The sequence below is a fragment of the Mastacembelus armatus genome, chromosome 13, assembly GCF_900324485.2.
Source record: "Mastacembelus armatus chromosome 13, fMasArm1.2, whole genome shotgun sequence".
NCBI classification, from domain to species: Eukaryota; Metazoa; Chordata; class Actinopteri; order Synbranchiformes; family Mastacembelidae; genus Mastacembelus; species Mastacembelus armatus.
In genome coordinates this window covers 8,047,615-8,072,882 of record NC_046645.1, presented here as the reverse complement: position 1 = coordinate 8,072,882, position 25,268 = coordinate 8,047,615, and the positions used below count along the sequence as shown (strand labels likewise).

The 25,268-nt window shown below is 39.6% G+C and overlaps 1 protein-coding gene across 1 annotated transcript; it reads right to left on the bottom strand.

Moving 5' to 3' along the window:
- Positions 1-14,187: 14,187 nt before the first annotated feature.
- On the bottom strand, positions 14,188-25,012 carry abhd15a (abhydrolase domain containing 15a). Its single transcript, XM_026328578.2, has 3 exons — positions 23,863-25,012; positions 17,826-18,178; positions 14,188-17,005 (listed from the first exon to the last, which is right to left on the bottom strand). Exons 1-3 carry the CDS (start codon positions 24,466-24,468, stop codon positions 16,348-16,350), a joined length of 1,617 nt encoding a protein of 538 aa, XP_026184363.1. The 5' UTR covers positions 24,469-25,012; the 3' UTR covers positions 14,188-16,347.
- Between the last annotated feature and the right edge of the window lie 256 nt (positions 25,013-25,268).

Genomic DNA, 25,268 nt, shown 5'->3' with positions numbered 1-25,268 from the left:
ATTTTATTTCACCTTTTAACAGGTTTAAATGTTTTTTTTTTTCAGGTGTATATTGGCTCAGCCTTCTTTTCCTTTTGGCTGCTCCCTTCAGGGGTCGCCACAGTGAATCATCCGCCTCCATTCAACCCTATCCTCTGTATCCTCCTCACCCACACCAACTATCCTCAAGTCCTCCTTCACTACATCACTACATGTATACTAGCTCAGTAAATTACCTATTTGACCATCTTGTTGGTGGTCAAAACTTTTGCAGCTATGTGTAGACCTGCTGTTGTACTCCAGAATATTGACATTTCCTCACTTTCTGATTTGCCACCCGAACTTATCTTGCCATCTCCCCATGACTTATATTTGTTTCTCTTCACAGTTGTCTCTCACACAGCTTCTCTCTTCCCCACTACTAAACTCCTATGGGCTTCTTGGGGCTGGTCCTCTCAGACTGTCAGTTAGACATCAGTCACGAGGGAGTTAGGGAAGCACCTCTGTCACTTTAAGAAATGCCTCTGGCAGAAAGAAACTGATTAGTAAAGCTGGCAGCCAACCACGTGGACCGCTTTCTGGAGACCAAAGCCAATGAGGAGCCCTGCTGGATGGAGGTTACAAAAGCAGCCGTGAACCCAATGACTCAGCATAGTTGGGTGCGTGTGTGATGACACTTTGCAGCAATTTAAAGGGCCAGTGTGCCGGCTTGCAGCCTTCCAAAGGAAGCTGAAAAATGCACTGAAAATTAGGCCAAGTGTTCACTCCCTCCCTCTTGGGCAGATCATGAAAAGTATGTGGCTGAGGTTGTTGTGCAGAGTTGTAAAGACTGTGCCGAGTCCATTAGAGGGCTACACCCTTCTTTTTTCACTCAGAGGGCACAGTCTGATGAAGTGTTAGTCAGTGAAATATACATAACTTTGCTATTGAATTACCCAGTGCACCCTTGTGTGACATATATGGAAATTAAACTGCAGTATGACAAAATAAGTGCTGTCACATCTGCTATCTGAGGGCAGCACTATGCTTGAAAAGTAGAGCTAAAAACGATACAAACTGTCTAAGTATAGCATGGCATAACAGCAAAGCCCAAAAGCTATTGACTGTAAGTTAGCTGTTAAGCTAATATTATATGCGTAAGCTAAAAAGTACAATAAAACATCACTGTAATTGCTTGATAATGTATTGCAAGTTCTGCAAGAATAAAAGATCATTAGTGCTAATGCAATCCTATCAGTAATGGTGCAAATGGTGCAACAAGTGTCCAACATCACAATTTACTCAAACATTGAGTTTTTCTTATACAAGGCATCTGTCTTCAGCTACTTTCAGCATAACACACTTGCAGTAATCATTACTATGAAAGGACTGCATGTCATGAAATTTGTTAATTTAGCTTTGACCTGATTTGTATTTTAAGGCACTCCCTGGGGAATATCAGTCTAAAGATGGTTTTCAATTATCAGAATAAGAATTTATTTAATCTTCTTCTTCCTATAATGATTTTCTTCCAATATGACAATATAAGTCATATCTGCACACTGGTTTGCAGATTTTGTGATTGATAATGAGTTGGTCCTGTCAGCTTCGTTATAGATAGTATGACCCAAATTATGATCCACTCGTTCATTCTTCCTCTTTATGCTGTTATACTGCACAGTATTGTGAAGGAGTCAAGTCTGAGAGCAGCAGTGGAAACTTCCATCAGGCCACAGGAGAAGTATACTCCTGAGTATTGTGCTGGTCAGGCCTGCAACAGTCAGCATAGCATAGCACACCATTGTGACAAGACAGGGACTATATATATATATATATATATATATATATATATATATATATATGTACTGTGGCTAGCAGTAATTCAGCAGCTGCAGCCATTTCCAGCATCCCAGCTACCACTGCAAGATGAGAAGGAGCCTCTTCATGTCATTAAAGCAATAAAACACAACAACACAAATATACCTATTCACATTCCTGGCAAGGCTTAGATAAAAACATCAATACTACTCTTATCTGTTTGTTCAATTTGATGCAGGAGCCAGGAGACAGTTAGTTTAACTTAGTTTAAGGACTGAAAACAGAAATGGCTACCTTAGATTTTTCTAAAGGTAAACAATCTGCACACCACTACCTCCAAAACTCACTAATTAACACTATATCTAGCTGTGTAGTGCTCAGGGCTACTGGTTAGCATGGTTGCCTCAAATCAAGAAGGTCCTGGGTTTGAATTTGGGCCAACCAGGGTGTGTCTGTGTGGAGTTTGCCGTTCTCTCTGTGTCTGTGTGGGGTTTTTTTTTCAGCTTTCTCCTACAGTACAACAACATGCAGGTCAGGTTAATTGGTGGCTCTAGATTGTCCATAGGTCTAAATGGCTGTCCCAATGTGCTGACCCTGTAGCAGACAGACAATCTGTCCACAGTGCATATCTTTCACCTAATATCGACTGGGTTTAGTTCCAGACCCCATGACCTTCTACAGGATAAGTGGCTGACTGAAAGTTGCTGGGGTTTATATTCTAGACTGTTTCTCAGACACCTCTAAGCTAAAATAAACCAACCAACTGCTCAGTGTAGACATAGGAGTGGCATTCATCCTCTCACCTAACTCTAATCAACAAAGCAAATATGCTTTGTTGCCAAATTAAAATGTGAAATTATTCCTTGAATATATGACAAAAAATCAGTGATGAGGTATTTTGACAATGTATGGAAAGGAGCACCAGAAAGCTGCCATTAGCTGTAGTAATGAAATGCCCTTATCAGGCTGAAGTTTGGTTAAATCTCTTCATATTCCCAGAGTTGTTGTCAACTACACAGTCATCTGTGGCAAGATATCCTGTTCGTGGTCATGACCCATTTTTAAACATACAGCAACATGTAAAGGTGCTGTTACATCAATGTTACAGTGCTGGCACTACAGCCTGAAAAAGATCCAAGTGACGCGTAACCAAGTCAAGCCATAATTTGAAATTTGTGTAACATTTACTTATACAAAAGCTTCAGTACATTCTCTTTATAATCAAAAAGTCTTTTGAGTCATCCAGATGCTCCGGTTAGTTAGGCAACTAAGGGAATGCTGGAGGGAACTGGGATGTTAAAGTGAATATTTATTACTACAAAGTGAATGTTTGCATAACAGCATTGACAAAAGTTGCTTCTCCCAACGGGTGAAGCATTGGTTCAAAGTACTATGCCCGTTGTACTCTTTTGCAGTCAGTGAAGTGTAACCACCGCCCTTGGTCTTTGTCACCTCTTCACGTTGATTTTGTTTGTTCTAGGAAATGTTCTCACCTGAACCCTGAACTCTTTAAGAAACCACTTATTTTCTTCACTGCTCAAGCCAGAGAAAGGAGTCAGCTATTTCCTCATTGATTCATGTGACCCACGTCTAGCTGTTTTGTAAGCTTGTTATGGCTGTAATGCCAACCACACTGCAACTTAACTACACAGGAAGGGTTTTTATGCATGGTCATGGTTACTTGTAACCACTGAACTGCAAGTGTAGCAGATCTTTTTTAGGTGTAAAGGTTTAGCTTGGTCCCTGTGTCTCTATTACATCACTGTCCAACTTAGCAGACAGGGGAACTCTGATCCCTTTGCATGTGACAACAAGGAGGCCGTGGCAATGTGCAGTCGTGCCCGAATTCCCGGAGAACAGCATTTCCAACAAGGTTTATCTTGGTTGCCACATGCAGGGCCAAGGCCTGCTTACTGATATGATTAGCCTTACTGGTGGAAAAGGAACACATTATCCTCACAGTCTGATCCAACCTCAATTCTTTCCAAACAGTCTTATTTGCCTAATGCCCAGAGCAACTAATGATGATAGTAAGTGAAACACACATCCCTCTTACTAAAAAAAAAATGATGAGGTGTTGAAGCTCATAGATTGAGACAGTTCTGCTAGCTGAAAGTGATGACATCACCCCAGCAGGGGGACTTTGAAAGAAGACGTGTTGGTGACAAGAGGTAGCTATTAGAGCTGACAGGCCACTCTAAGGCACTTCCTTTTTCCCAATATCAAAGTGCCAGGGCTCACATTTTCACACCAGAAGGTTAAATATTAATACCATCCAAATCTCTTGTCTCATTTTAACTCAAAACCTCATATTTATTGGATCAGGTTGTGCCAGTCCGTTAGCGCCTCCAGCAATATTCTGTCATGTCTGCTTTCCATACTGGGACACCATGTGACAGTATGGGCAGCAGACAGACCAGAGAGCTGCCTTAGCCCCAACTGACGCTCTGTTTTCCGACATGCACTCTCACGGATCAATAACCTCTTACATAACATTCTGGTTTGGACTGGAGGCAAGATTCCAGCTGACTGGAACATGTGACACAGCTTTGACTGTATTGACCCACATTTTCCCTTCTTCTCGAGATCACTCCCTCCCTCGAATCATTCCTTCTCCTTAACACCCACTGTCCATCTTCGTTTCGCGCTACACCCTAAACCTCTCTCTGCCCCTTTACACCCTCCAGGAAATCAGTCAAGTAGGCAGTCAAATCCAGACTTGGGTGGATCAGAGCTTTCTGCAATGTGCCCAGACATGCACCCAGACAGAAAGAATTAGCTATTGACTGAATAGTAGGTTTTACTCGGACAAATGACATAAGCGTATAGGGATGGTCATAGAAAATGTCTGACTTTGTATGTTATTCCAGACAGATTTAGAGTTATGGTTTAGTGCTTTAGCTGAAGGTCTTTGCATGGTTTTCCACTTGCTGCAGTAAAGTATATAGTGTAATTTTTTTCAATGACGGGTACTGTGGCCATTATTTTTGTCTAAAGGTTAATAATTACATCACAGGTACTAAGCTCAGAAATGTACTACTATTTCAATAATGTGAGGGTCAACTTGTTTGATGTCTTACCAGGGGTTTGATCTATAGTTTGATATCAGTTTCTTCTATGCTTGTTCAGACTTGTTCACACTGCTGCCAGGTGCCTTAGCTATAGTTACAAAGGTGAGGAGAACATATCCCATTGGACAAACTCTAGAGTGTTCATGAATTTTTGGAGCACTGCTAGCCTCATAGCCTACATTAGTCATTTTCTATATCTGGAACATTTTGTTAACAAGTAATGCCAGTAAAGCCTGTGCAAAGCTCCTTTTACATATTTGAATTGAGTCAGTTAGTGTAAATGCTTTAAGCAATGTAAATGGAGCGATCATTGAATGCTGTCGGCCATTTTGCTTCATTTATATTGGCACAAGTTCTTTTTACCGAGTTGCAGATATTGTACAGCAGCTGTCAGAAAACTCAGTCTCCAACTGGAAATTATAAATCAGAGGCTAATGTTGTTTTTATGACTTGGCTGTTCATAATTACTGACTTTACAGTAAATCAAAACTTGCCTTACTTACATATTGTGTCATTTTAGTTGCCAATTAGTCATCAGGTATTTGGTCTACATTTAACTGACTTCTCTGTTACAGTAGGTATTTGGCTGTTGTTAGTGAATAGTTTCTAACAGTAGGCTAGTGGCTTTGCCTCCCCCCTTGCAAATCCATCCCTGATGTCTTAGCTTCTGTTTCTGCATCTTAAATACAGAATACAAGAGGAGTTGGTGTGACAGAACTTTGGAGATTAAAGGCATGTTGGACTGAGTAACAAAAATAACGAGTCATGTAGCTAATTAATGTTATGATTTTGCTGAGCAATTACATTACTATATATATATTTTATCAAAATATGCCATTAGTAATTTATTACATTTGTCAAGTTGCTTGACTAACAGCTACCACTATTATTTGTCAGTTAACATTGTGCTTTGTTTGTCCAGTTTTCTGATGTTGTGTTAGAAGAAAATACTAGTTAGTATTTCTATGCACAACATAACCTTGTTGTGCCTTGAGGGAGAATGGAGATCATGCGTGTTTGGGAAACACACACACATGCACACAATTGTACTGCTATCTATGAGAGGGCACTCATTGACATGACCCTTATCCTAACCTTAACCATCACAATTAAAGGGGTAATGTGTAAAATGTGAAAGATCTATGTAGACCAATCCAGTGATTGAGATCGCAAATGCAACCTTCCCTTGTTTTCAGTTCTAGGCTTCTTTACAAACATGGCTGTTTCTGTGAAAGGAGACCTGCTCCCTATGCAGATTTAAAAGGCTCATTCTAAAATTAAAAAATGCAGTGGTTGGTATTTTCTGGTGATTACACACTAATGACATACAAATTATACTATATTCCATTTCTGTTAATAAATAGCTCTAAATATTAGACATTGAACCTTTTGATGCCTAATCTCAACCATTATCCTAACCCTACCCTAAGCCTAATACTATCCTTAATCCTAAAATTCAATCTTACCCATTAAACAAAAGTCTGAAAAGGTGTCCTCATTTCTAAAGACTTATGCTCAAAATGGTCCTCACAAAGAAAGAAGTACAAGTACGTATACACACAGACATACTCAATAGATGCAGCACACTGTATTGTCTAGGCAAAGATCTGTAACGTTCCTGAAGCAACCAATCAGACAGTATTGCAGTGTGAGACAGAGCTCGAGTGAGGTGAACCCCATCCTGGTTTCCTGCCACATTAACCTGTCTGACATTGTATTACTGTAATCTGATTAAGCCACCACAGGTGTCCTATTTAAGTGTTTCTCTAAAACTTCCTTTAGACAAGTGCCTCGGAGTCTTGTGAATACTTCTGTCAATGACTTTGCCCTCAGTAGTGAAGAGACGAGTGGTCTTGTTGCTGAAATGTGTGTCTCCTTCATTGCTGTTCATTCTTAGCAGAGGGGGCATCTTAACAAGCCAGTTTTCAATCATGACTCATCCCTTATGGAAAAATGCACTTGAGCTTTCTCCATAACTTTATGTTTGAAGACAAATCTTAATGCTAATTCTCCTCTTTATAAATTATATATTTATTTGGTCTCTCAGTCATGTGCTTGGGTATATTATGTGGGTAATTAGAAGATTGTAAATCACACTGGGCCTGCAGTTAGTTCTTTAGGAAGTAGCAATGACTCATCAGAAGCTTGCTTCCTGCTTCTATAAATAGCCAGTTATTCACTAGTTTAAACACGAGGTACCAATCAGACAGAACCATCTATTTATTCCTGATTTCTGTAAACCTAAATATCTGTCTGTGGTTTGTTTGTCTCCTATTAGACATAAGAGGTAGTGGTTTGTTCTTTGTATATTTAGTATCTGAATTTAATTAGATGTTGTAGTTGAATGTGAAAACTTTAAAAAAGTTATATGAACATTATTATTATTATTATTATTATTGTTGTTGTTATTATGTCAGTGGTTTGTCCTTTGAAGCACACATATGCAATTTAGGAACAGTGACACCTTCAGGCCATGCTGCTTTCCTACACTCTAATGGCTGTAGCGTGACAGAAAAGAGATGAAGCAGAGGGAGGAGAAGAACACAAGGAGTGAAGGTCTGGGGGCAGAGGAGAGGAGCAGAGCACCACCATCACTCAGGGTGTGTGGGTGTGCAGCAGGATACCCAGATGATGATCAGTGATGGAAGTGAGAAAGAAAGCTGGTAGATTTCCAGAGAAGCTTGCTCTGCACGTGCATGCACACACAGACACTGCTACCACACCTACTTTTCATCCCTCCTGTCTGTCTCTGTGTCCAGCCTCTTGTTTCTACTTACTATCTTTCCATCCAACCACAGTTTTTTATACTGTCGTCCTTGTCTGTGCTTCTATCTGCTCCCATTTCCTTTCATTCCTTCACTGTTCCTCCCTTTCTACTTTTCCTCCGTGCCTTGCCTTCTCACTCTTTCCACTTTCATTTCTCTCGTCATCTCTTACGTTTCCTCTCCCTTTCTCCCTCAGTCCATCCTCATTCCCCAGTTCTGTCTCTCCTCCCCACTTCCCCTTCAGTCCCCATCTGGGGCCCTCGTCAGAGCTGTCTAGCCCAGACAGGCACCAAGGGCAAGGAAACATCCTCAGGTGACGCCTTGCTATTGCATTCACTGACAGCATAAGACTGAAAAAATGTCTAAGTATCAAAAAGGTTTTTTTGTGTGCAGTATATGAGCATCTTGACAGAGATTGCTATACACCAGCATGTATGTGTGTGCTTACATGTGAAAAAGAGTGCATCCTGGACTTCCTTTTGAAAAGCAGCTGCTCATAAGCTGTTTGCTTATATAAGCCTGTACTGTAAAACACAGCAGAGCAAGAACAAACTGGCTGCCCAGGACAAAGGCCTTGGCCTCACTGCTACACTGTCAGACGTGTGCTTTTCTGTCTGTCTGCATTTAGGAGAGAAAAAAATGAGAGAGAGAAAATGAAAAAGATAGATGGAATCCTTCGGAGATTACAGTACTATAGGGTCATACTGTACCCGAAGAGTGTGCTATAGTTGAAGGGAAAGATGAGGCCTGCTGCGCCCTGGTAGGCCACCTGCTGCTCTCTGGCCCTCATCTACTGCTGCTCTGTCATACAGCACAAGCATACGCCTTGCACAAGGCTCCATGGGTTGCACAAGGAGAGCAAAAGAGGGAAAACAAGATAGCATTACAGGCAGAAGGAATGAGAGTGAGAATACAAATGAGAAATATCTGTTGATATCAAAACTGAGCGCTTTGGTCTGACTGTAGCTGCTGCCTTGCAAACTTGTTTCTTTCGTCTGTTTTTTAAAATGTTTGTTTCTTGCATTTGTATCATGCATCTTCAATGTCCTTTTGTTGTTTTTTTCTGTTTCCTGATTGTACGGTGAAGTTGGCTTTTGTATCGTGCTACCACGATGGGAAAAGCTGTAATAACAGAAAGAAAATTTTAAAAAACGTCTCAAAAGCCACTTGGTTTTGCTTATCAAACCAGGAGCGACCTGGCTTGCAAGTGACTCATGCCCTTTGCCCTTGTCTTGAGAGCTGTTTGGTTTTAGATGCCAGGGCTGTTTGGCCTGTGTACAGAGACAGTTGGGCAGACCAGGCTAACTGTCACGTTACATTAGCTCTTTCAGCATTGGCTGACTCCTATTTAGCCTGAAGGAGAGGTGGTTAACTACCAGCAACCTCAAATCATACAGAGAAAATGACACATGCAACACGGGCAAACCCAGATGTGCACAAACAGCAGTACACCCTATCTCAGTCTCTCTCTTACTCATTCATTGCTATATATATTGTTTATATTGCCCATTCTGTTGTTCCTTTTTAAACCTAATAAGAATGAAACAAGCGCACATTAGCTATTGAAAGGCTAAACTAAACTGCTCCTCACCGGCAGAGAGGAGCTGCCTGGCCACACCCAGTATGACCCATGTAATGTGACAGTTCAGGAATTTGCTGCAGGCTAACCGCAAATACTTGCAGCCTAAGTCCGAGATATTTGTACATCACTAGTGTTAAAAATGATAGGAGCAGGAGTCGACAGTTTTCAACAACTTTCAGCATGTCTGCTCCTTTTTTTCATGACATTTAAATAAATGTTTGGCATTTTTAAAATAGTTGTAAATGGAGGAAAACAAGCAAACTTCTAAAATGCATAGTATTCACATAATTATGCTTAGAGATTCTACACTAAACATCTATTGGTTTCATTTGTAGCATGTAGTGGTTTCTGAATCAGGACTAATTTTCATCTGAATAAAATTTGTTATTTGAGGTGTTGTTGCTTGGACAAAGTTTCTACGAACAGCTTTGGAAAACACACATAGAAACAAATGTTTACTTAATAAGTGAATAAATCTCTTTACAGCATTAAAATGTTAATAATATAGAACAGTATATTACAGTAGTGTCCACTCTACATGCCGCACAGGTTCAAAAGCTTAGAAATTGTGGGCTTCAGGCATTTTCAACTTGCCTCCAAAAAGTAATAATATTCATCATGATTGCACATATTTCCTTTTCTCATTTTAGGCTCAATTTTAGAAACATGAGCTTTTCAGTTCAGTGCCTTGATATACACCATAGCACCAACCAACCAAAAACAGCAACAAGAATGCACCAAGAGTTATATGTTTTCACAAACATTCAACATGAAATAGTCCTGTACCGTATCAACTTCAGTCTTTGCCCCACATTTTTAAGGCATTTACTTTGTGTAAAGTACTTTTGTAAAGTACTTTTACCAGCACTGGTGGAAAATGTGTTTCCTCATATTTTCTGAAGACCTTGGAATTAACCAGTTGATCAGCTCAGATTTACAAAAACATTTAATCTACTAAATCTACTAAAGCTGAAAGCTTACCAACCTGCCCCTGTTAAAGCCTGGACCACATAGAACAAAAAAATTGTTTTTTAAATGCAGTCATTTTAAGACTACATTGTAGTTATCATTACTGACATGTAATTTAACAATCCATTCCAGTGAAATTCTTTGATTAACTACAGTTAATATTTACCTTTACAGTAAATATTTTATTGCATTATTGCAGTTTGAAAAACATGCACTTTCCCCATTATGCTTGAAAAAAGTATGTGTATTATATGGCTTGTTTTTAAATCTACTTTCATCCACAACTGCAAAGATATGGGGACTCACTTTTTTGTGCTAAAGCATTGTTTAAGCTTTTTTTTTTTTTTTTTTTTTACCTATTCTTGGTAAACGATGATAAACACATGTTCTAACTTCACTTACTATGGAAAGAAAACAGTAGGTTAGGCTCTAGTACTCATTCACCAGCACACTAGATCTGAAAATGAAAAATACTCAACACAGAAAAAAACAAAAACAGAACATTTATAAACAGCACACAAAATGAAAAAATAAAGTGATTTTCAAAATAATCCAGTAGAAATCTGATATCGGTATACATCACAATGTGTTTTGGAGCTGAGACAAGAGCTCATTACTAACCTCAATTTACATTATTAATTATCCTGCACATTATTAAACGCAGGTGATGGAAAAATGATATGGAGTCATATCAGTAGTAGGCACAATAAGTAAAGATTATATGTTTTAATTAAGTAGCTTTTACCAGTGCAAACAGTTCAAACTATTTGGAATGCCAAGAACAGCTCAGTTTGTTTAAATTTCCTCACTAAGGAGTCATGTGACATAGTGTCACCTTTGTAACACATTTCATGAATGAAGAATTTATATAGACCTGAGCCGCTGTTTCCTCTTACAGCTGTGTTGAATATGCAGTCAGTAAAGAACTTGGTCAGACACTTTTATCTTCTGGCCCCCAGAAAGTTCAACTTGTCCTTTACATCTGCATAGTATTTATGGACATATGTGCACCGAGTCCAATTTGGGTGACTCAGCAGATATCTATTTAAACTGCCAGCTAAATTTATTTCCCATGTGCTGAGCTCTAAGTTTAAATGAGCAGCTAAATATACAGAGAGTTTCCAAGCCAAAAGCAGATATGGCTGCGTCATGGTGCCTGTCATAGCAGAGTCAAGCCGTGTAGAAGAGGGTGTGTGGAACACTGAGACCAAAAATGTGTTGATGCTGCCATCTGCTGGCCTGCAGTGGAGGAGCAGGTCTCAGTGGCCACATCAAATGACATTTGGTTGGACAAGCAGGTTCAGGGCCCAAGCAGGCAGACCTGTTTCAATGGTAATGGATGTAATGCTGCAGTGATTAATGATGCAACTCAGTACACTGTAGTGGTTACATGTCCTGCACCCTATTATCTTCATAATCTGAGATGAGTGAGAATAAATTATGCCAAATCTGGACCAGTGCAGCAGCAATTTAGTTTAGGTACCCATATTTAAGATTTACAAGCAGTATATAAATATGTACATTTGTCAACAACTATAACTCCTCATGTGGACACCCAAAAATGCAGTTTGGTGTATAAACAGATAATGAACAATAAGAGTAAAATAGTAAAATAAATTTGTAATCATATAAAATATGTCTTAAAAGGAGGAGTTGTAACTTGAACTACTGATATATTTGAGTACAAGTTCCTTGAAGTGTGTTATAAAATATATGCTGAATATTAAATGCTACTTAAACTTGAAGTACAGTGTTTCCATCATTTTATTTAAAGACTCAAAAAACACAAAACTGCTGTAGTTGCTTTGACACTTCCACGATTTACCTCAGAACATCCAGAAGATGGAGCTCCTGATTAAAAGATATATTTGCAGAAGTTCTCCTATTGTGTATGTTGTAGATTTTTCATTTTTCCATAGATGCAATACTAAGTACTTGTTTAAGAGTAAAAAACTAAAAATATCAAAGAGAAAATCGATCCCAAGCAAACACAAAATGAATGCCTGGCTAAAACAACAATTCTAAAAGGAAAACCTGTGATACAGCATATGCAATGTTATTTTTAACCATAAAGACATACATTTTTACTTTTGCACTAAAAAGTAATAAAGCTGAAGGTTTTCTGATTCAACCAGTGAACCATTTCAGCCCAGTTGGCTCATCAGTCTCAGGCTGGCTGTGTAATCACATTTAGAAAATCTGTATTTACACTGATCTTTAAAGCCAAGAGCCACCATGTCACAGAGTTAACAAACACACATGATGTATATACTACGGTAGATACATTTTACCTTGGCACACTAATCCATGAACCTCAGATACAACAGACACAAACCATATTACACAAAAATTTCTGTGACAAAAGACTATTTGTTCATGACGCTTTATTTAACTTGTACACATATATAAACACCAGATAGACAAGAGGCCCAGTATAACTCTTTTGGATAGAGGGCCACCAAAGACACACTCGTGCTCCTCATTTGTTGGTTTCCATCCAAACCAAGTACAATTACAGTGTCACTGACCCAAACCTAAACATCTGTTTCGTGTTTTTGTTGGCCTCCTGGTTGCTAGGTTCTAGCTGATCACATTTAGTTTTCTTGGCTCTTTATTCAGACACTCAGATAACGTAATACTTTGAGCAAAATTATCTCTAAAGTCACTCTGCTAAATCTCTAACAGTGTAGCTATTTTATGCAAAACAGGGGAGGCTCTAGGGATTTGAGACCTTGGTATCTTGAAATCATTAAGTATTGGACTCTGAGCGCTTTCAAAACTCCGGTGACCTACACTCGCTGTGGTCCATGAACGCCTCCAGTGCAGACACGCGACGCCCAGGTGCTCACCTGGTCCTCAGGTGTGCGCGGTATTAGCTCTGTGTTTGTGTCATCGTTAGCATACGCTGTATTTAGAAATGCGACACTTCAGATCGATGAAACACGATGTGTTGGCAAATAACTTCTTCAACAAAGTTCTTTCTATTTCCACTGAGCCATTAAACCTACAGATAAATCAGTAATTAACCTCAAGCCAGAGCGGTTGCACAGCCAGGTAAGCTAGGTCACATCTAGGCTGAACCATCTCCACTACCACTTTTACTGCTGTTTGCTTCACTCAGTGACACGAGGGCACCCAATCATTTTGTTTCCCCTGTTAACAAGAGAAGATGCTGAACACAAAGAGACGACAGCAAAGCTGGAGCTGAAGAAAGAGCCAGCGAAAGGGACAGTTTCTCTGGACGATAGAAGGTGAGCTGACCAGATCAACAAAAATATAAACCTCACCTACAAAAACCCTTTAAAACACAATTAAACTGTTACTTTTATAGAGAAGCTGAACTGGTATGTTTTCCCCAAAAGTGAATTTTCTTGAAACAAATCTATGTATTGTTTACTGAATTAACTCAGAATAAGCAAAAAATACGCAGTCTTGCTTTAACACGCAGTATTTTGTATAGTATTGTACTAGATTACGATTATAATGCAGTTACCATTGTAGATGTATGAGATTATACAAACCTTTGTTTTTGTCCCACTTCAACAAATCTCTAACAGCCTGTGTTCACTTTAGAGAGCCAGTGATTTAATATAATCAAAGTGATGGGAAATTCAGGTTCTTTGTTAATTAGATGTCTGTCATTTTAATGAAATCACTGTCTGATCATCGAGGCAGCCTAGTGAGTCTGAATTGAATAAGCAAAGTGGAAAAGGGCAATTCAATCTCAGTGGCTTAATATGCTAGAGGCCGATGAAAGCCAGTGTTTATTGTGTGGTAACAGTATGTACTTTTGGTCATAAATTATAAGGCTTAATGTCAACAAAGGTTTTTTTTTTTGTTTATTTATTTTTTGCATGGCGCCCCTTGTGTGTACACTGTTTTACAGTATTTGCGTATTTGCTGCCCAGTTCTATTTCCAGAAATAAAGCATCACAGACTTTTCTAAACAGAGGTTAATGTTTCCCAATAGAGAGCCAAAAAGGGAATTCAGTGCAAAAACTTAAAAAGGAATAAAAGACAAGAATATTGTTTTGTATATTTTTAATAAGTAGATAAGATACACTGGTCAAATTGTATACAAGCTAGTAAAGTAAACATGTGGTGTATGTTATGTTTGTAAGACCATTGACAAGAGAAAGCACAGAATTTATGACACCAGGCTCTATACCATCAGCTTTGCTTATCAACAGTATACAGTAGTTAATTGAATGTAATATTTAAAATGCTTTAGAAAGCACACAGAAATCTTTAATATGAACAAAACTTGAATGCAACTGCAATTTGTACACAATGAGAAGGATGCCCATCCACATTTGTCACACTGTTTGCATTTTTGTGCCCGTGTCTCTACAATGCCTGAAACTCTGCTGCTTTAAACTGATACACATCTGTCACTCTGGTGGTATATTTGGCTAGTTTTTTTGGCATGTCAGTCACTCATCAGCAATAAACCTGGTCAGGTTCCAGCCACGTATGGTCTAAAGTGTAACTCTTTTGATATGTATTTGACTGAAAATCTGAAAATTAAAGGGAATCACTTAAGATGAAAAAGATATCGGATTGAGCCCTAGACTGAAAATATGGGCAGAATTAATAATAAAAATAATAATATAATGTACCTGTGACTGTCATTGTATGTGTGTGTCAAAGGCAGGTTTTGTTTTGTTTTTGTTATGTTTGAGAACATGAATGTTTATTTACCTCATGAACATCCTGCTTGTATGTGACAACCTGTTTGCACATCTGGGTGCGTTTATGCATGCGTGAGTATTTCTGTGTGTGGCTGTTTATGTGTGTGTGGAAGAGAGGGAGAGAGATAGCGAGGATGCATGTTGACAGCGTGTCTGCCGGCACACATTTTGTGTGTGTCTTTGTGTACACTGCTGTGTTCCAGCTGTCTGAGTGGATAAGGCTCAGTGGGCGGACAAACACAGCAGTGAATGCCTCATGCCTCATACACACACAGAAACACACACATGGCATGCAATGACTGTGCTATAACAGGGAGTGTCTGTGAGCACTGAGCCAGCAAGGGTTTGACGTGATCACAACTTCAGTGTGATGTGCTTTAGAAATAAACATGATTAAAAGATAATTAGAAAATGGTAATTAGATATTTTATGCAGCATGTTGGTGTTAATATGGAATTTACACAATGTAGTGGAACAATAACCCTGATAAAATGTATTGTTTTATTTTTTTGTTTTTAACTCTATCACATAACACATTTAACATGTATTCAGCATGTTTACAGAACAATACAAGAAAAACATCAGCAGACAAACAGTGCTTCATAGCTTTGTGTACTGACTTCTCACTTCTCTGAACCCTGGCTTTTCTTTGCTCATGCTGCCTTCACATCGTATCCAGATCCTGAGCAGCTGGCCCAGGGAAACCTTGGAGCTCGGAGTTTCAGTGGTGAGAGTGAAAAATCACAAAGTGCTCCCAGACACCCAACTCCTTAAAATATCATAACACAGACATTCCTTGAAAGCTGTGTGGGAGCTGCATATAAGTTCTTCTGGTCTGGGCACCCGTGGACATTTTCCAGAAAAGAAAACATTCAATAATAATTTACACAGTAAACTGTCTTGAACATGTACAGTAATAATTCATTAGATAGAGAAGAACAAAATAACATCAAGACAGTACAGCAAGGTTTCAAAAATCCCATGTGATCATGAAGTTGTGATTGCAAAATATTCAAATGCAGCTGTAAATGTGGCAAACTGTAAAACGTGAGGCAGATGAACTAATAAATCTATTTTTGTCTCAAGGAAACTATGACAAAAAAACCTTCAGTTTTTAACAGTTGGCAGTGAAGAGACTTGAATCAGTCTAGAAAAAAATGTATAACCATAGTCTTGAGAGTTTGTGAACTGCAAGCTTGTTGCCTCATAATCTTTTTTTCTATTTTAGTGTTTTATGGCTCAGTGTGAGAACAACAAACACTTTCTCATGCTCAGAAGTACTGCATGATTTCAGTATCTTACCACTTCAGCACCCACATAGTTTTGACTATCTTAAAACTATAACTGAGTGTCACACAGGCAGTTTTAGTATAACACAGTGCAGTAGTTTTCTTTCTTTATATAGCCAAATTACATTGAGCTGCAGGGGCTTAATATAGCTCACATCAACCTGAGCACTCATTTCATCAGTGTAGTCCATCTCATTAAGCTTCCTATCGCGTATAGGACCTCTGCCAATTGTAAATGGCATGGATATGATGGGAACACGCTGGCACCCTTTTACATGTACTTACGCTGCGGTGGCGGAAAACCCTCCCTCCTGCACCTCCTCCCAGACCCCTCCTCCTTGCAGCGAGCTGCTTTGCTCTCTCCTCAGCAGCGAAGAAGTCTGTTGTCGCCCTGAAGAATTCCAGCAGAGCTTTGTGGCTCCAGTTGGTCCCATGACTCTCCATACCATTATTTGGTGCAGTTGCGGAACTGACTTCACCAAATGCACCAGCGGCACTCCCCTCAAGCTGGGTGGAGAAACCACAGTGACCTCCACGGTCAGTTAGGAGGAGAAAAAAATGTGGGTTTGTCTCAAAAAGTTCCAAGGGTATGGTGGATTGGGTGTGACCGCGGACAGGGTCATCCTGAGCGCACACGCTCAGAACAGGAATAGCTACTTCATCCACATCTCTTAAAGGTTCGTTGCGTTCCCAGTAAGCATCCCAGGCACCAGACGTATTGCTGTTACAGCTGGTCAATGTTGCTGCTGCTGCAGAGCCTGCATTTCCAGTCTGACAGAACAGTGCCTCCTCCAGGCCACGCAAAGAACAGCTAGAAAATAGGGTGTCTGTCTGTATGGTCTCACCAAGCACTGTCCTGTACCTGTATATACACACACACACACACACACACATAGACAAAATGCAATACACACACACAGACACATGTAAACAGAGACAACAATAGAAAATCAGTAAATCAACCTTGAAGAGTTGCAGGGGCCTCATAAACCTTCCTGGCATTGATTTGAGAATCTTCACCTGGGTCACGATGTCACTCAGAATCAATGACTTGAAACTGAGTGGGCCATCTGTTGCTACAGTAACTTGATTGTTTCTTTAACTGTCTGTGCCAGCTCAATAAATCGGTAGTGAGTACTTACATCCTATTCTTACAACCTTTTAACACTCCATTTTAATGGACTGAAAATGCAGTTTTCCTGTTTAAGTTTATTTTTCTTATGTTTCTTTAAGGAATGATTAATGGAACAGCTTTAAACTGTCTTCTTTAATCATTTTCTCCAAAGCTCTTTATGCTTATTTAAACAAATGTGCTTTGTTCCATAAGAAAAGGACCTTCTTTTTCTGCTGCACTTGTCCTTACATTGCTATCACATGTGGTTTTAACTAAATTTACTATCTGTCTGAGGCAATCACGGCTCTTTTTTGGCATGCCAGACTTTGTTGGAGCAATGTCATTGTGGTCCCATTTCTCAGTAATTACTTTAGAGACAAACAATGTTATCATAACCATTAGAAATGTTGGTCTAAACTGCTCAACTGGAAATAATAAAAATTATCCTTTAAAAACCAAAAAAGTAGTGTTCATCTGAATTTTTCTGGTTTCGTTCTGCATTTCTCTAAAACTAATTCGCTGCCTCCATGTTTCTCTTCCTCTTTAGCTTTTTTCCATTCCTCCATACCTGCTGAGACATATCTTCTGGTACAACACCAACGCCCACTGCAGGGGCCAGCACAAGCCATTCTCAAACCAGCTCTGGCAGCGAAACACAGGCGACAGGCAGACGGCCGCCGTCATGTAGCTCGACGATCCACACTCCCCCAGGTAAGACAGGAGAAGGCCTGACCCAGTGCTCTCGCTGACTGCATACAGTTTTCCTGCAGGCTGCCGGTAGCGAATGTAGCGCACAGCCTCACGCAGATCAGCTGGGTCCCCAAACTGCTGCAGTTTGACAGTGGTAAGTGGGGTGCCATTGTGGCTGCGGCGGTTGAAAACTGCTGGAAGGTAGCCGTGGGACAGTGCTGTCTCACACAACTGTAGAGAGAAGGGATAGAAAAACAGGATTTTCTGAGAATTCTATATTTTGAATGATGCTGTATCTCTTTTGAATTAAACATGTTTACTAATCCATTGACTAACTACAGAAAAAGGACATGAAATGGTTGCTATTCTGTGTAGTGTAGTTTACATATACTTTGTATACATTAAGAAATCCTGTTGTGTGTGTTCTTTGAATAATCCTCATGGTCAAATTACTTGGAACACTAACAGTTTTAAAAAATGCCTCACAGTTCCTATTTTGTTCCCATGAAAGTCTTTGCAACACCTCAACATGCATGGTGCTACTTTTTATTGCATGGAAAAAGAATTAACCAGTTGTGTGGGAAAGTGAAAAACTACAGGATTAAGTCTTACTCCCTTTTACTGTGCTTTTAAACCCTGCTCTTAGACTACTCCAGATTTTACTCCATTGCCCTGTTAACATTTTTACTATACATCTGAATTACATGCAACTTTATCTCCAGGCTTTAACTATTTCTGAACAGCTGAGAAAGCATGGAAAAAATAATGTAACTTAATTCTGGAAAGTTTTGATTTGGAGCAGAACAGAAAGTGACAAGCAAATATATAAATTGCACTGAAAAGCTCTCAGTGCAGAGAAGGAATCAAAATGAGAGATTGTTTCAGTCTAGGCTCTGGATATTACCCTTAAAATAAATGATCCATAACAGTGTCTGGAAACACAAGGAGAGGATTAGTCTTCCCTCTAAATTTGGAGTGTCACTCTTTCACCTCTGCACATGAGGAGTAGAGGTCAGTTTGTGGTCAGAAACAATGATGGAGCTGTAGCTGCTTGTGTGAACCTGCAAACTCAGGTTTTGAATGAATTTTGATGAGTTTTGTTTTTATGTGCAGAAATCCTAGTGGAATACAAGCAGAGCTGCAGAATTGCTGCATTAAATATTTATCAACCAAGAATGACTGCAGTAGCATTTTTGGCAAATTCTGAATGTCCACAGTATGCATGTAAAATTGAATTACTTGGAAAAGTATGTGACTAGGTAATGTCAAGAAAGCTCTGAGCAGAGCTTATACACCAGAATAGCAATATGAGAGGAAAGGAAGAGCTGTTTCAAATGATTATAAATCACTTGAATTCAGTTTAATTCCCAACAATATTGAGATGCATGGTTACATTTTTCACGATTGAATTGCATTATGAAAACTAGGGCTGTGTGATGAATGTTGTGGTTGAGATTGAATTAGATGAACTGAGGGGATGTGCTTTCGCCCTCTCAGAAATGAATACAGCTGCACAACAAAATTGATACAATGTGTGAATCATGCAGCAAAACAGGCACAATGACTGATATTTGAACAACGGCTCTCCATTATTGCTATTGCAATTTAGAGTCACTAATTAACCTAACCCCAACCTGTATGTTTGGACTGTGGAGTACCTGGAGAAAACCCACACAGACAAAGGGAGAACAGGCACACAGAAAGGTCTTGGAGGCCTTGGAACCTGGAGCCTAGTTGCTGTGAGGCAACAGTGCTAACCATTGCACTTCCATGCTGCCCTTCACTTCACTGCACTTCCAAAGACTGTATCAGAAGAACAGAAGGAGAATATTCTTAGACAATCTTATAAATTATTAATTAAGATTTTGCCAAGCTCACTGTACTTTGCATAGACAGATACAACTTAGACGAAACACTAGTTGTGACCTATTCCATAATGAGAATGTATTATTTTTCATATGAATTACAACAAAAGTCATGTAACTTGATTGTGATCATATCTGCACACATGGGTTCTAGTGAGCATTTGATTTTGTTTTGAAACAGTTATGTCAAACATCACCTACCACAGCAATTTTCTGCTAGAGCTGACAAACTGTCAGCTCAGTGACAGATTCCTTGAGCAAAAACTCCAGACACTGGACAACACTTCAGTTCTCTCATAGAAACACACACAGAAAAGATACAACAATCCTCTCCCCCCTGTACTGAAACCATGACAAATGTAAGTAAAAGTCCTCAACAGTATTTCCTTGATAGTATTTTGAATAATGTGAACTATTTCTGTTAGACAATCTCTAATGTCAAACAAACCTCAGCGGCAGAATTGCAGTGTTGCAGTTGGCAAAACTTTAAAGTGTGTAGTACCACAGGCATGCATTTAAAGGAGATATTAGCTGTAAATTACTGACGATAAAGACAATAAAAATATATTTTCAAGCTATCTCCTGTTCCAAAAGCTGCCATTAAAATGTTTTTTTTTTTCATAGACCGTTTGTGGCATTGATTCTGTTGTAAAGTGAAACCGGTCTCCTAATGCAGATTTTCATGAAAAGGAAACAGCATAAATAGGGATTTTTTGTGCATATTCTAAGATAAATCATCATGTACTGGGTTATGAAATTTTAATATCTTGTCATTTTAGCAAAGAAAAACAGCAACCCCCTTGAGTCACAGACAGAAAGGCTGCCAAATTCAGATGGGCAGTTTGCATAATGTTAGTAGGGCAAGGCACTTATGTTGGAAAGAGCACAAATTAGCATTTTGCTGAGTGTCAGGGAATAACTTTTGTTTCCCCAGTGTCCACCATACACACTTCCACCAGTTTTTGAATGGTACGTCAGGACACATACAGACCACAGCTCCTACAATGTTCATCAAATGAGTGTTTCAAAGCTAAAGATCAGCTCGTTACACACAGACTGTAAAAGCCAAGAGGTAACAGTAAAAAAATATGATCATTGTCTCAATACTACAGAATCTGTTGGCTACAGTCATTCTTCACCATGCTGTAAAACCCACAAAGAGATGGAGAGGACAGAAAAAACAGATTTACTGAAATGTCCGATTCACTTGTTTCCCAGTACAAACTCTGACATGGTAATGAGAATTTGTTGAAGAGTTTGCTTGGTAGTTAGAAACACCAGTACATCGGCTGTGATAGGTCATATGTTTGTAACAGCTTGTAATAAGAAATTTCCAAAAATGGGAGTGATGACGTTTTTCTGCTACCATTATCTCCCTCACTTATCTAATTATGACTGTTAATGGTAAAACTTTTATTGCACAAGTGTTAAGCTATTACCTCAAGCCACAAGAAATTTGGAAAATTCCAAAGCTGCTCTCTCAGCAATAAGAAAGTGAAAAGAATGGTCTGAAAAACAATTACTTAAATGCTGAAAGGTAAATTAGAAATAATGACCAGATTATATCATACCCCACTTCTATAAGGCATGACAAGTGAGTGCCAAAAGCAAAACTTACTGTAACTGTGTCAGAAAATTATGGTGAAACTGTTTACAAACTATTTGCTCTGTCAGGAAAATATGATGGATGGTACTGGTTACGTAAACATTTAAGGCAGCACATTGGTCTAAATAGTCCAGTGTGTTGGACTGAATATTGGCTCATCCCAACATTTTCTTTTCTGCCAATATGTATGAGAAGAATGATACTGTTCACACTGTCCCATTGTAAATACGAAGCTGCTGCAGCAGCCTGTTAGCATGGCTTAGGACAAAAACTGACTTCCTATTTTTACAAGGAGCTGGACTACCTCTTTGCTGGATAGAGCAAGTGACAAGAAGACTCTGGGTCACAGTATCAGGCCAATAAATAATCTGATGCAAACCTCCTGTATAAAAGCAGAATATCCAGTTTTTTGTTTGATTTAAAAAACATAAAGAAGAAAGAACAAGTTAACTGGAGAGTGTTAGTTAGCTGGAATATGTAGCTGTTTGCCCCTTTTTCTCCACTATGCTAAACTAAGGTAACTGGTGATAGGTTTGTTTTTGCCTCAGGTATATATACATATATACAAGAGCAGTATTGGTCTTCTTTTCTAATTACAGGCATTTTCCCGTAATGTCCAGCTACTGCTTTAAATGTAAAATAATATATGGATGAGGTACAGAGGTGATTATAAAAAATAAAAAAAACGAGAGATCAATGGAAAATGTATTTGCTAATGCAATTCAATACAAACATTTAACTAAGCAATTAAACAGCAGACTGACTTATACAGACACTTATACAGTGAATTGGGTAATAACGAAATGTTTAATGATTTAAAAGGTGAGGGCTCAATCAAAAATTCATGAGTCCTGCTGTGTAAAAAAGAGACAGGGACTGGAAACCCACGTACTCCAAAAACAAGCTACATTTTCTTCCCTGTGTTTTTTTTTTACTGTCGCAAATTTAGGCGCGTGTGTGTGCGTGTGTGTACGCGTGCGTATGTGCCAATGCAAACATGAGCTCTTTATATATCTCTCTCTCTCTCTCACTTACGCAAACTAGTTCATGCACAGTGAATCTCACAGTGACAGGAGCAATTTTAATTGGTGTACATCCCTTGTGGTGCCTCAGCTTCCAGCCCTCCCAGGCATAACTGCCTGACAGCATCACAAATACTCTGTACTCTTATGATGCCTCCCACACCTCCAAAAAGAAAAACATGCAGCACAAATCTGTCTAAATATAACAGTTAATTTTCATCTCTTTTATTTTGCTTTTCCCTGGAGTAAAACTTAGTTTCCATGTTTAGAATATTTTAACACTATTCTATTTTTGTTTCTTTTCATTTCTCGTCTCTATTTTTTTATTACATTGACACTATTCACTCTAGATTAATGTCAAACACATTTGGTTTTGTCAAAATACGGTAAGCCTGTGACAGCCTGTGACAGATTTGCACACAGAGGTAAGACTGTAAAATGAAATGACCTAGCATGATGACAGGTGCCCAGAGTGGTGCAAGAGCCAATAGGCATTCATGTGGAGCAGTGCTGCACTTCCCCAGGCCTCTCAAGTCAAGCAATGCTTTGTAATCCCTCAGTCAATTACTTCAGTGAGTGCATTGAAAGTGCAGTTGAAAGGCTGGTGCTGCCTCCACATCTGCTCTTTTTACCGCTAGACTTTTTTCTGCTGACTGCCATGGCTTCAGCTCAGTTGATTTCCTTTGCTCAAATGGACATTGTTGATTTGAACTAGTGACCTCCCACATCTCCTTTAAACTGAATATCTGATATCCTAATATCTTGGTACAAAGCACATTGGTTTGACCACAGATTAGATATATATTTTGCACATTTATGATCACTGACCATCATTTATTCCACTGTTTTTATTATAAGTATTACTTTGTATTGGAAATGCAAGTTCAAGTTTCCGTCCAAGTGTAATCCGTAAATAATGTTAGTAGACAGTGAAAACAAACAGTGCTATGCACTTTACAGTAGGTTTCAAAGCAGTCTCATGCAGCTGCTATCATTTTCATCCTGTTGACTGTATGTGAAACACAGATTCAAGATACGAAGCAGCTACAAAGTTCCTGACACAACTTCACATGCATCTTGTCAGCACAGATAGTTTTTGTAAATATATCATTATTCAGAAACTGCATCATGATGCTTTTACTGTCTGTAAGTACTGTCTGTACTGTTTCCAACCTTATATGGGTTATCAATTTAATCATAGCTATTGTTTTGTCATTGGGTGCCCACTCTTTAGTAGGCAGCTTTGTAAAAGCAAGAATCTTTAATGACTTGTTTTGCACGTCTTGTCTTGATCTTTGGTATGACTTTCTGTTCATGCATGAACATAATTTGTCTATTATTATTCAAGCACTATTTCCTCTGTAATAGGGCAGTTTTATACAGCGAAGTGTCTGTAAGAATAATCAAGAACTCACGTTTTACCTTTAACACATTTCTAGTGATCTTCCCAAAAGAGTTTGGGATGATGAGAAGAACCGGACTGGTGGAGTGGCTGGAAGTCCTGCGTCGCTTCTGGTAGGATGGCACTGCCCAGTCCAAGGCCACCAGCCCATCATCACTCAGCTGCAGGTTGTCCCGCACGAACTGGACGGGACTGTCGTACGGCCAGCAAGCCTCGGACACACTCTGGAGAAAGGCGCTGGCCCGCCACGTCCAACCGACACAAGGTGAGTAATTACTGAAAGTCCTGCAGTGTTTCAGGAGATAGTTGGCCAGCGCGGACGGTTTGCAGATTAGTGCCACGGTGCGTGCTCTCTTATCGGTAACGGCCGTCTGGGCATCACTGCTCCCCTCTCGGTCTAAGACGCACAGCCCTGTCTTGTCCTTCGCTGCCTTTTGTGAAATCCCTAGTCCTTGAAGCAAAGCACTCGGCTGGCTCTCGGTGCCAAAGTATTTGGAGCCCGGCCAGATTAGGACCACCAGGATCACAATGCACAGAATCACAAGCCATTCCAGCATTGGCACGGTAGCGAGGAGCGAAAATGAGCAAAACACAAACGCGTCTGAAATTATAATGTGATTATACATTTACATAATAAAACATAGTCCCCAGAAACATTCTTAGTCTTACAGTGTGATGATTTTTAGTTGGTGCTCAGCTCGTCGCTGAAGTTTGGCGCTCCGGTGCCAAGGCGCACCAGTTCGTCGTCGCTGAAGAAGTGGGGTCAGTTAAACCAATCGAAACATGAGCTCATGTTTCCATTTCTGACGCCGTTTATTAAAAACGTGGAGATTTTGTCCTTTAATGCATCCAACGCCAACTGGTGCAGTTACTAGGCGGACTGCTCTCGACCCGGTGCTTCAAACCAACAGCTGGGAGGGAGCGCAAGAAATGTCTGTGAGCGACGCGTCGCTAATGCTGGAAACGCCTCATCACGTCCAGCCCCTTTCCCACTGAGCAGGTACAGCGTGAACGTAATGATCGTTGCTGTTACTACACGTTCCCTTATTGCTCCCAGCACCTGGAGGTACATCCTGAGCGTTTTTACACCTAAACTGCCTCTCTTGCTTTTTCTATAACTCGCGCGCATCAGACAGGCTGAGACCCGCCACTAGAGGTGTAATGAGCAAGGTCATCACCAGACCTGCGTGGATCCTTCTGAATGAATTTGTGCACGACCTTGTATTTAGAGAGAGAAAGCCAAAAGTGAATAAACCATAACATCTGCAAACACTAACCTGCAGGCAAGGTTCTGTTTTGTAGAATGATGTAACGTGTTTCCTGTATTGGAAAGTTTCTGTTTTGGTACCATTTCAGTTTTACTGAAGTTTTGTAACTGTAAATGGAAAAAAAATAGGTCAGTGTGCTTTAAATATGCAGATTTCAA

Coding starts and splice junctions, on each gene's coding strand:
- abhd15a (XM_026328578.2), bottom strand. CDS start 24,468: ATGTATAATCACATTATAATTTCAGACGCGTTTGTGTTTTGCTCATTT. Junction 18,179..23,862: donor TCACTAGAAATGTGTTAAAG/GTAAAACGTGAG, acceptor TTCTCTCTACAG/TTGTGTGAGACAGCACTGTC. Junction 17,006..17,825: donor CAGAAGATATGTCTCAGCAG/GTATGGAGGAAT, acceptor GTGTATATACAG/GTACAGGACAGTGCTTGGTG.